This window comes from Rhinatrema bivittatum, chromosome 10 (genome assembly GCF_901001135.1).
Source record: "Rhinatrema bivittatum chromosome 10, aRhiBiv1.1, whole genome shotgun sequence".
NCBI classification, from domain to species: Eukaryota; Metazoa; Chordata; class Amphibia; order Gymnophiona; family Rhinatrematidae; genus Rhinatrema; species Rhinatrema bivittatum.
Window position 1 is genome coordinate 110,499,884 of NC_042624.1, and position 12,386 is coordinate 110,512,269.

The 12,386-nt window shown below is 44.1% G+C and overlaps 1 protein-coding gene across 2 annotated transcripts in view; it reads left to right on the forward strand.

Annotated features, from left to right (window-relative positions):
• The window catches only part of CC2D1B (coiled-coil and C2 domain containing 1B), a 117,240-nt gene that overhangs the window by 21,480 nt on the left and 83,374 nt on the right, over positions 1-12,386 (forward strand). For both annotated transcript variants that reach the window (XM_029617541.1, XM_029617543.1), the window contains exon 4: positions 7,805-7,908. In XM_029617541.1, the coding sequence (XP_029473401.1) occupies positions 7,805-7,908 (104 nt within the window). The remainder of the gene's footprint in view (positions 1-7,804; positions 7,909-12,386) is intronic.

Here is a 12,386-nt window from a genome sequence, read left to right on the forward strand (position 1 = left end):
CGCTGCGAGGATTAAAAACAGGTTCAGGACAGGGGAGGGTGGAAAAGGAGCACAAGCAGACTTTTGAGGTAGGGAATGGGACATTAAGCTTTACTTTCTCTGAGACACGAGAGTTCCAGAAATCACCTGATAAGCAGGTAGGTGCCTCTTTCTCTTTCTTTCACCTTACCTTGGTGCTGGTACCTACCTTCACAAAAGGTAAATTGATGCCTCCGTGGCGATTTTGTGGCACTATCATATGTGTCAGAAAACACTGAATTTTCTGTCCTGCTCCATCTGATCTCGGGGTGAGCAAATCTAGTGAGTGTAAATTATTTTGGTTAGTGAAATCGGCTGTGAAATTTTATGACCTAACCTCCATTTGAAGAGAGCCCTCTCGCTCACCTAGAAAACGTAATGGCAGAAAAAGACTGTGTAGCCCATCCACTCTGCCCATCCACCTGACTAATTCAATTTTAGATGTAGACATGTTCTAGTGGAACTTGTATAGGTTTTCAGTTAGTCTGTGCTGGGATTTTATATCCTGTAAATTGCTTTTGTTTGTTTTTCTCCTTATAATCTACCCTTTCCACAAAAAGCCCAAGACAGAGGCCATCAGTGTTAAAATACAACAAAACAAATATGTAAGAAAAAACCCATAAATATCAGTATAATGCAACTAAACAGTAAGAAAAAATATATAATAGCCAAAAAAAAATTAACAAAATATCTTACCATCAAAATAGTATAAAACCTCTCATGGTATTGCCTCAAAAAAAAAAAGGCTAACAGCTGTTTAGGCCAATCCAAAACCAGCTACAAAGAGGGAGGATTTTTAAAGGCTTTCAAAAGCAGAGGAGATCATTTATAAGACATAAGTCCAACAAAAGGGCATTCTGTAATGTGCAGCCCACTACTGAAAAAGCTTACATTCATGTACTCTCCCTTTTTATATCTCTAGGGGCTAAAGATTATGAACAGGTTACTAGGAGAAGAGCATGGACGTTGAGAATTGACTTGGTGACTCAGTTTAAGTTTTAAATAATCTGGGCCCTGTAAAGCTGCCCATATTATCTTGTTTTATAAATCCCCTTTGCAAACAGACAAGTCCCCCTGTCAACAGGCCTAACCAGTTTTAGAATGGGCTGGCAATGAGTAATCCGAATCAAAATATGTGAGAGACTTGCACGGAAGAGACTTAGAAGGGCCTGAGGATATGAGGTGTAGGCAAGGAATGAAGAGATAAGAGAGCAGTGTTAGTGACAGGCGCCTCACTTACCTTACACACACACACACACACACACACACCTACCTTCTTTTATATCAAACTTGTTCTTTACTTACTCTTTACAAGTATAAGTTGCTCTGCCCGATAGTCTCATTTTCCATCTCAGAAAGAAAAGACTTAATTCCCTGTACGTACCCAGATGAGTCCAGACTCCTGGGTTTTGCCTCCCTTCCAGCAGATGGAGACAGAGAAAGTTTCATAGGCACTGCCACCTGCATCTCCTTGGTATTTCTCTCTCTCCAGCAGATGGAGGAGGTGCAAAACCTGCAGTTCTGTATCTGAGTTAAAAAAGTGAGAAAAGGAATTAGGATTTCTTGGACATTGGTGAGACTTTCCTCCCAGGAGGTTGGCAGGTCTTGGTGGGAGTATCCCTCCTGGTAGTAGGATAAGGACCCCAAAATTGCTCTTTCTGGTACGCCGGGGTTAACAGCTGGTGGTCCGGTTCCCTTCCCTTCAGCGAGGATTGTGGGAAGCCTCTGTCACCATTCTTCCTAGAAGTAAACTTTTTTATTTATTGTTAGTAAAGTTTTTCAAAAAAAGAGAAGATGGAGGCAGGGCATTCAAGCCAAATCAGTATTGTGGCTCCCAATCCCATTTTCTGCTTTCAGCGTCTGCCGCGCAGTTAGGTTTGCTGCTCCGAGTGTGGGGAGCACTGTCTCGGCTCTCCAAGGCTGGCCGATATTCCCGCTGCCTCTCTGGTGGGGAGGGCTCTTCACGGGGAGCTGTGGCGGCACCGTCTAAGCAGCGCAGCCCTGGCAGGTCGCCTGCTAAGCGCGGGAACGGTGGCCATCTTGAAAATTTTTGCAGCTGCTGAGGAAGGGAGGGGATCTCCCGCCAGCGCTATCGTCAGCTGATTCTAGCCCCGTTGAGGCCCGGGGGACCCTGGGGGGGGGGGGGATCCTGATCCCCTGGAGGGAGATTTTTGTGGTCCTTCTCATTTTTCTCCGGATTTTATCCTTTTATTACATAAACCATTTCTGGCCAGTAAGACCAAGAGTAGTTGCTCCCCCAGTCACAGGCCTTCTGAGGGCCTGCCCAAAAAGGTGCCCAGGTGGTTGGAGATGTCGTGGGCCAGAAGGATCCGTAAGGTCAGAGGTCCAGCAGGTCAGGGGGCCACAGATGACTTTTCCTCGGAGGAGTCTGACCAGGGGTTGCCCTTGGGGGATGGTCCTCACTGTGTCCTACCCCCTGAGTTTTTAGAAGAAGCTCATAGGACCTGCCTATTTGTTTTGTATCTAGAGAATCACCAGTTTGTTGGGATTCATATAGAGTTTGTTAGCTTACTTTTTTTGATGGCTGTGAGACATACTTTTGTTGTTGTTGTTTTTAATAGCTGTTGATGGGTCCGTGTCCATTGGTTGTTTGAGCTGGACATCATCCTCATCGATGTAGGATTATTAGTAACACCCTACGGACCCAAACCAGAGTCTCTAGATAAATATTTGTGTATCAGCCTGGTCCCAACTCAATCTTTTTATATCTGTTTATATCCTTGTCTTCTAGGAACGCATCCATACTAACCTTGAAACATATTCTTGCTGTGGCTATATCCCATGGCAGCAGATTCTACAATTTAACTATCCACTGACTAAAGAAATATTTTTTTGTGTTTTTGAAACTATTTAAGAACATAAGAAATTGCCATGCTGGATCAGACCAAGGGTCCATCAAGCCCAGCATCCTGTTTCCAACAGAGGCCAAACCAGACCACAAGAACCTGACAATTACCCAAACACTAAGAAGATCCCATGCTACTGATGCAATTAATAGCAGTGGCTATTCCCTAAGTATAATTGATTAATAGCCGTTAATGGACTTCTCCTCCAAGAACTTATCCAAACTTTTTTTTTTAACCCAGCTACACTAACTGCACTAACCACATCCTCTGGCAACAAATTCCAGAGCTTTATTGTATGTTGAGTGAAAAAGAATATTCTCCGATTAGTCTTAAATGTGCTACTTCCTAACTTCATGGAATGCCCCTAGTCCTTCTATTATTCGAAAGTGCAAATAACCGATTCACATCTACTCGTTCAAGACCTCTCATGATCTTAAAGACCTCTATCATATCCCCCCTCAGCCGTCTCTTCTCCAAGCTGAACAGCCCTAACCTCTTCAGCCTTTCCTCATAGGGGAGCTGTTCCATCCCCTTTATCATTTTGGTTGCCCTTCTCTGTACCATCTCCAGTGCAACTATATCTTTCTTGAGATGCGACATCCAGAATTGTACACAGTATTCAAGGTGCGGTCTCACCATGGAGCGATAGAGGCATTATGACAGATTCATTGGATGCCTCCTGGCCCTAATATTTTTGAACAGGGTTGTTCTTTTCCATTCATGGTCTTGTAGATCTCTGTCAGATCCTTCCCTTAGTCTTCTCTTTCCCAGGCTAAACACCCTAACATTTTCAGCCTTTCTTTGTAAGAAATGACCCTATCCTCTCACCATTCGGTTGCCCTTTTCTGTACTTTCGTGAGCTTTGCCACATCATTTTTTTTAAATGTAATCTTTTATTACATTTTTTGGTTACAGGACAGAAAAATCTCCTAATCATATCAACAGCAGCAGAATACAAGTAAAACAAAAACTTAAATCCAAATTAGGTCACCACATCCTTTCTGAGATGGGGCAACCAGAACTGCATGCAGTATTGCAGGTGTGGTCGCACCTGAGCTTTATACAGAGGCATGTGACTGATTCTTCAGATTTGTCATCAATGCTTTTTTGGCTGCTGCTGCACACTGTTGACGGTTTCTGTGTGTGGTCCATAATAATTCCTTTTGATAGCAGTTTCCCAGGTTGAATCCCAATAATGTGTACTGATAGCTTGGATTTTTTTCCCTCTGTGTGCATCACATTGCTTTTGTCTATATTAAATTCTGTTGCCACTTGGATGCCATGTTCCCACTCTTCCTAGATCCTCTTGCAATTAAAAAAAAAAAAAAAAAAAATCAGTTATTTAGTTTCATATCATCTGCAAATTTCACAATCCCACTCATCACTCTACATTATTTATAAACATGTTGAATAGTACTGGGCCTAGTATCAACCCTTGGGGCACTCACCGCCCACCCCCCCCCCCCATCCAATTTGAGAACTGGTCATTCAGTCCCACTCGCTGTCTACTTCCCTGTAACTAATTTCTGATCTATGAATGTGTTGCCCCCATCCCATAGGTTTTCATTTTCCAGAATAATCCCTCTTGTGCAGTACTTTGAGTGACTTAAGTTCAAATACACAGGGGCGGTTCTACCATTAGGCAGGGTGAGGCAGTCACTTCAAGTGGCAAACCTTTGGGGCAGCAAAAAGTACCTACCTCCAAAACAACACACCGATGACCGCCTCATTCCGCAGCCTAAAAGAAACTAAATGTCCGGCTCAGGAATACAGGTAAATGATGTACTGGTCGGGTTCCCACCCCCACCGGCAAAAAGAGAGCAGCGCACTTTGTCAAAGCGACTATGGGGTTCCCACCTCCACTGGCAGGAAGAGGGCAGCACTGCCTCCTGACATGCTGGGCAGGCGTGTGGCAGCGCTATTTGATGACTTAGAGGTAGGGGGTGCCCTGCCCCGCCGTAGGAGTTTCCACCCTCTACCTGCCCTCCACCGCCACCATCGGTAGAACAACTCTCTAGTTCTATAAGAGTGAGTGGATGAGGGACGGTAAGAGAATGTGGGTGAGTGAGAAGAAAGGGAAGTGGGTGTTTGTGAATGAGGATAGAAAGGGGAAGAGAAGGTGAGATTAGTCCCAGTGTTACTGGATGTGCAGTGGGGAGCTGTCAGCAAACAAGGACCACAGGGCACAGCAGAAGCACAGCCTCTGGCAGGGAGGCAAAGCCACGCCATGGAAAAGACCCATCTGAACCCAGCAAGAGAGTAAGGGAAGAAAAGAGAGGAAAGGGAGGAAGAAAGAAAAAGAGAGGAATGAGACAAAAGGGAGGTGTGAGGGGGTATGAATGTGAGAGAGAAGACTGCAGAATGGGGGTGAATAAAGGGAAGGAAAGGAGGAGAAAAGGATAAGTGATAAGGGATGGGATAGCACACCTAGACGGCAGAGTGAGAGACCCAGAGGGGCCACTGCTGCCAAAGTCAAGGAAGGGGGGAGGGGGAGAAAGAGAGAGGTCCAGCGGCCAAAGAAACAAAGGCAATAGAGAGGCCCTGGTTAGGATGCTGGTGAACCTTATCCAGCCAGTGGTGGAACAAAAGAAAGCTGGAGAGAGGGCTTGGCACAGAGGGAGTATGTGTGGGAAGGAGCATGCTTGCCCCCACAAGTCCACAACAATCTCGGGGTGAATGGAAACCAAAGGTTCCCATGGGAATATTTTTTATCTTTATTAGTTTTAATTATTAGGCAAAATTTGATGTCGTTTTGAAATATTTTATTGGTTTATTTGAAATTTTAAAAAACATTTTATGCGTTTTAAATTATTGAATGTTTTATCACCTGTTAAAATATTTTTTTATTAATATAGTTTTACTGTTAGATGTTTTACGTTGATTTTATTTGGTGTTTTATGAGATTGATAATGTTTGTTTTTCCATTGTTGCACTACATACAGAGATTGGCTTGTTGCGGTTTTCAGGTCAATTTTTGTGTGCAAGTTTGTTTATAATTTATGGCTTCTTTTATTCTCTATTTGGTGAGCGTCTGTGTTCTGCATGGGCAACCAAGGTGAGGTATTCAGCTAACATGTAGATTCCTTGTAGAGATCTATAGCAATTTGGCTTGTTCTATTGACTTAATAGGAGGTGTGTTAGTGTGTTAATGTTGTCAAATTTGCAGTGTTGCTTTTTCCATAGGAAGGATTATTACAGTTTGAGTGCTGGCAGTTATTGCTGTTTGGTATATGAGATTTGCTATATTGTAAGTGTAGTTCAGTGTACTCATGGCTTTCTGAGGGCCAAGTCTACACCTAATCCTTGCTAAATTAGGCCTAGTACCATTTGGGCTTCAAGTGCCTTTTTGCAGGATTTTGTGGTTGGATGCACAGCAGTGCATGTAAATATATACATGTTGTAAGTGATATTTTTACCTCATAAATGCTTTATCATGTAAATTGTTACTAATATATTTTTAATTGTATGTGGGAAGGGGTGGGGGATTGCCTAGGGCCCCTAATACCCTTGCACCAAACTCTTGAGGGAGTAGGCCACTCACAGCCCCTCACAATTCGCCCGTTTCCTACTTCCCCAGAGCATAGATGCTGGGGAAGGCTGGGAGGCTTCCTGGGAGCGTAGCAGGGTTTGCTAGCTTCTTAGAAATATTATAACTGACACACTCTCTGCCCCTTCCCTGGGGACCCTGCCTCCCCCCCTTCATTTCAAATCATCAAAAAGGCCAAACTCCAAGGGGGGACCCCCTCCTTCCCTCTTGTGGGTTTGACCTGTGCCACACCTTGGGGAGGGGGCGCCGTCTCATCCCTCGCCTCGGGCAGCAGATTGCCTTGAGCCGTCCCTGCGTATGCACTGTCAACCGGTATGAGGTTCCAAAGAATTCTAATGCGTTTGTGAGAGATGGTTTCCCCTCCCCTAATCTTTGCTGGTTATTTCTAATTATACCGTTTCCTTCTCTGTGTGTGTAATAGTTTTATTATCTTACCCAGTATTGATGTCAGGCTTACAGATCTATAATTTCACAGTTCCCCCCTGGAGTCGTCCTTTTAAAAATTTGGAGTAACGTTTGCTAACTTTCAGTCCTTTGGTGCAACAGCCGCTGTTAGTGACCAATTAGTGATATCAAAGAGGACTGGTGCATACTAGCAAGGGGGTAGGTTTGCAAGGACGTAGACAGACAAAGATTGATAGCATCCTGTTACATCTGATAAAAATTGGTAAACGAGTGAGCTGTTTCTGTATTTGCGTTTTTTCAGTGACCTTGTAATTTGTCGCATATACTGTAGCAGCCAGCGTAATACCAGGAGGGCCCTGGCTCTCTCTAGGCATCTGAGATGTCTTGTTCATGTGCATTCCACTGGGTATGAATGGGATCAGTGTATTCCAACAAGAACAAAGGCTTTCATAGGCTTTGGTTTTAAGTGCAAGGAACGACCTAGTGAAAGATGCACCGGCGACTTTGGCTTTGAAAGATAAACATGAGCGCAAGAGAAATATTTTGTAAACAGGGCCTCATAGTATTGGAGCACCACAGAGATTAACTGAGCAAAACCGAAACACAGGGAAGGGAATGAGAAGTCTGTGGAATAATTAAAGGCAATGCACATTTAGAGCTGTCTCGGGTAAGAGTGTAACAATCTGTGTACATCCTTAAATGTCCTGTTTGTGACCCTATAACTTTCCTTGACCCCAAAAGGAGCTGGTGAAATAAGGGCATTATATATTGGTTTATTTCACAGAGGACTGTCCACTATCCCTAGGCCGTGCGTTAAGTGGATGGACTATAGTAGTGAAAACCAAAATAAGGGAGACCTTCTCTCAGAATGGTAATCCCTGCATGCTCTGGTTAGAATCTGGGCAGCATTAGATCATAATTTGTAGGCTTCTTAAGATTCATTGCCCATTTAATTTTTTTTTTGCAGCCCCCTTACCTATGGATGACATTGAAAAAATGGCAAAAGACTGCATGAAAGATGATGATGAGGAGGAGGAAGATGAAGATTTGGAACAGGATGAAGACTTGTTGGTATGTACACCCCATTTCTCACCATAGTTTGCTTGATGTATTGGGAAAAGCTCTTCCAGCCATGCTGAGACTGGGTAAACCAGACCTGTGATCGTAGCATCCCCAGGTCTCTTCCCCAGTTTACTGCCCAATAGCAAGTCAATCTCAGAGTTGTCTGCGAGCTTTTTGGAAGTGGAGTATTGCATTTGAATTATTTTGTAAAAGAACTACACACACACAAAATATAATTGTTATAATCTCAAAATATCAACTTGTTTTGTGATTTTTAATTCACCTTCTGTTGTGGTTCTTTATCTTTTTTTTTTTTTTATCCAAAACATTTATTTCATGTATATATACAGATTTTGTAAAATAATGTTTAGCCTGTGTTGATGATGACATGTAAATATCTGTTCCCTCCACGAATCTTCCTCATCCCTTATGCTCCAAATAATGATGAGGAGCAAAAGAATTTTCTCCATTTAAAACTAATCTGAGAAAATTCTTTATCACTCAATGCACAATTAAGCTCTGAAATTTGTTGCCAGAGGATGTGGTTAGTGCAGTTAGTATAGGGAATATCCACTGCTATTACTGGCATGAGTAGCATGGGATCTTCTTAGTGTTTGGGTACTTGCCAGGTACTTATCGCCTGAATTGGCCACTGTTGGAAACAGGATGCTGGGCTTGATGGACCCTTGGTCTGACCCAGTATGGCAATTTCTTATGTTCTTATCCAGCTCCAAGGAACTAATAAAACCAGGAGATGGGGCTTGCTGGGTGGCTCAGATGGCATGTGCTGTGGCACTGCTATGCAGAAGGTCCCCGGTTTGATCCCATTGGGTCTCCCGTTCCCCAGCAGGTCAAGAGGAGTGAGTCATGGTCATTGCTCAAGGGAGTCAAGGCCTATGATTGCAGGTTTCCAGAAGGAGCCCTGGTGCATGGTCCCTGACCCAGGACCATCAATGCAATGACCAGATGTGTTGGGGGTGAAAGAGATTTAAAATACAGGGAAACACCCCAGGTGTCAGATCCTAGCCCTGCTTCTGATTGAGCTGGAAGTACAAAGGAGCAGGATGAAATGGCTAGGAGAAAAAAAGAACTTGAGATGAAGAGGCAAGTGCTGTAAAATATATATTTTTTTCATTATAGGAAAAAAATGCAATCTAAAAATGAGACTGCAGAGTCTCACTGCTTTAAAGATAATTTGATAGTGTTTATGGAGGGTTTTGATTAATGTGTATTTTGAACTCTCGGGAGAATTAGCCTTTTACAGCATGAATATTCTTATTCCAGACCTATATTAATATTCATTATGCTGCTCCCTTCCTAGTTCCTTGGAAGAATCCACGTTTAGAAAATATTTTTCACAAACTGCTTCAGATTGGTTCATGCTTTGGACGTTGTAGCCAATCGGAAGTAGTATAGGTGAGGTAGTTTGACCTCACAAACAGACTTGCAGGACAGCTTCTTAAAGAATGGTGGTCATAGCAACTTTAAAACTAATAAGTTTTATTGGCTCTGGGTGAGCATTATTGCTTTCCGTGTGCGTTTGTGAAACTGAGCACAGTGGGTACCACTTTTATTCTTCATTATTTATTTTTACATTTCTAATATGACTTTCCACTATGGGATAATTCTTAAAGGGAATTCTTTAAAGTGCTTTTTCTGCAGAAATGGCCCTTTAAAAAATTGTGTGATTGGTTTGTATGTAAAATTACATGCATAAATACTTCTCTGCGCATGTTTTTATGCGCCTAGGGGAGAGGCGTTCCAGGGGTTACGTCTGGCAGGGCTAGAACTTACGTATATACTTTATGATTTTAAAATATATGTGCATAAATTCTGTTGGCAAAACTATGCTCACCAAATAGGTACAATTGTGTGTGTGCAGTTCTGCTGGTTAATTTTCAAAGTGAAAGTATGCTTGTACTTTTGCTTTGAAAGTTAGTGTAAAGACTGAAGGAAAAAAGGTACCCAGAATTTACACCAGCTGAACGTTAGCCCATAAGAGACGGCGCTCAGGGAAGACGTGCTGTGAAGGGCTCTGTATCACTGGTGAATTGGATAAACCTTTTACTCTTTCCCTGGTATGGTTAAGTGGAAGGGAAAACTGCAGGCTCTTCCCCCTTCCCACCCGCAGTCTGCTCCGATGTGGCAATGTGTGATCCCTGAACTCTTCCAGCCTGCTCAGCCTTCATTGGGAGCTGCTCTCATCGCCGCTGAGTCTGAGAGAGCAGTCCAGCAGCATGTGACCAACTTGGAAGTTTCGTTGAGCCCTGGCTTCAGGATTCCTCCTTCCCCGGCGTTTTTGGCAGTGATGTCATCATTGGATGCCTTGGACCCGGCAGGATGAGGATGCAAGGGGTTTCGGGGGTGCCGAGAGAAACGGCTTATGGCCTTGCTGGAGGGAGGGGTATGGAGCTGGCAGCAGTCGGGAGAGGACGGTGAGAGTTTTAGGGTTGATGGAGGTCAGCCCTTCCCTGCGGTGTGTTCCTTCTGTGTAACTGCTGCCCTCAAATGTGATCGGAGCTGTGCATCCTGTTGGTGCCGTCTCTCAGACCCTGCACACCAAAGCCCTCTCGCGTTACATTAGAAAGCGTTTGGGCAAGGAGTCTACGTTAGCTACCCTTGACGTTACTGTTAGTAATATTTTTTGGTCGGACCTAGTCTCGGCAAGAATTTCTGGTGGCCCATTCTGACCAAACAGATAAGCTGAAAGAAAGTACTGAGAAGATGTTTAATGTCCAATCCGCTCTGGTGCAGGATAGAAAATCTGGAGAACTCCGTTACAACTTTAGATTTACGAGTTCAGAATTTTCCTGTGGTGGCTGTGATATCCTCCGCTGAGTTATTTAACTCATGTATGCGGGATGTGCTCTTGGGATTTCATATGGGGCTACGCCTAAAATCTGCAAATCCATTTATCTTCCTGTAAAGAGAAGTATCTGAGATAGAGGACAATGTTCAAAACGCATCCCAGCGTGTGGCAGAGGTACTGGATGTCTCCGCACTACTTAAATCCACAGTCAGGCAACCTTATTAGTGAATTTTTCCTCACTGCAGGATAGAGGTTCAGATCCTCCGTTTGCACTTTCGTTCTATTAATCTTTAGTTTCCCTGTACATACCCAGATCAGTCCAGACTCTTGGGTTTTGCCTCCCTGCCAGCAGATGGAGACAGCGAAAGTTTCACGGACACTGTACATAACCCAGTGTGCCACCTGCAGTCCCTCAGTATTTATCTCCGGTAGATGGGGTAAAACCTGCAGGTTGGAGTATATAAAAAAAAAAAGAAAGTAAAAGAGAAGATAGATTTCCAGTTCCTTCCAGGGGGTTGTTAGGTCCTGGTGGGGCCAATCCCCCCTGGTTTGAAGCAGATGAGCAGAGGGTTGGTGAGCCTTGCTTGCAGCTCGTGCCGAGATTCCATGGGAGTGTATATCTGACGGTCCATATCCCTCATTCCCCACGAGACAACGTTGATTCTGCTGGCAGCTCTGCATTTCGGGTCCCGTCCAAGCAGGAACATATTGAATTTCTGTTCCTCTTTGTTCCGGGGCTGGTTACAGCAGTGGATGCAGTTTTAGAGCTTGTTTAATAAAAAAAAAAAGAAAAGCAAACAGGAGTGACCAGGAAGCAGTGAAATCATTGTGCCAGTCAATCGGGGGGCCTTGATCTGGTCACCTGGGGGTTTCCTGAGGTTAAGGTAAACGGAGTGGCGATAGCAACGCGCTGCTCGGTCCGCGTGGCAGTGGCACAAGGCAAACAGTGCTGTTTGTGTGCAGACTTGGGCAGTCACCCCTAAATTCAGACTGCTTGTATTCTGTGTGCATCCCTGATGGGGAAGGCACTTTGGGGGAGCCCAGCGCTAGACAGATGGCTAAATGAGCCTCGCAAGGGATGGGATCTAGTGCTGAGGCTTTCCCTGTTAAGGGAAGTAAGGCGTCTGAGGCTACAATTGTACAATGGCTGAAGAAAGCGATCGAGTCAATTTACATTTCTAAAGGACTGTCAGGGAGTTTAGGGGCACAATCATTGCGTTCTTAGGCGACTTCCGGGGCTTAGTTACAACACGTGTCTCCGCATGAAATTTGCTGGGTGGCTACTGGGAAGTCATTGCATGCTTTTGCTAGGCATTACCACTTGGATGTCAGGGCTCGGTCTTCCCATGTGCTTTGGTGAGTGATCTATGAGCAGAACTCTACAGGTACCACCCGAGTTAAGGGGAGCTTAGGTTCATCCTAGGAGTCTGGACTGGTCTTGGTATGTACAAGGAAAGGAAAATTGGTTCTTACCTGCTAATTTTCATTCCTGTAGTACCACAGATCAGTCCAGAGACCCCGCCCATTTACTGGGGAGAAAGAGTCCGCCGCTTGTACTGTTTGCTTTGTATGTAGTGCAAAGTTGTTGGAGGTTTTCAGTGCTGATCGGTTATGTTAAATTTGGGAAATGGGTTTTCCATTATCCTTTTTGGGTAACTTCGGAGTTTGCTTAGAAGTT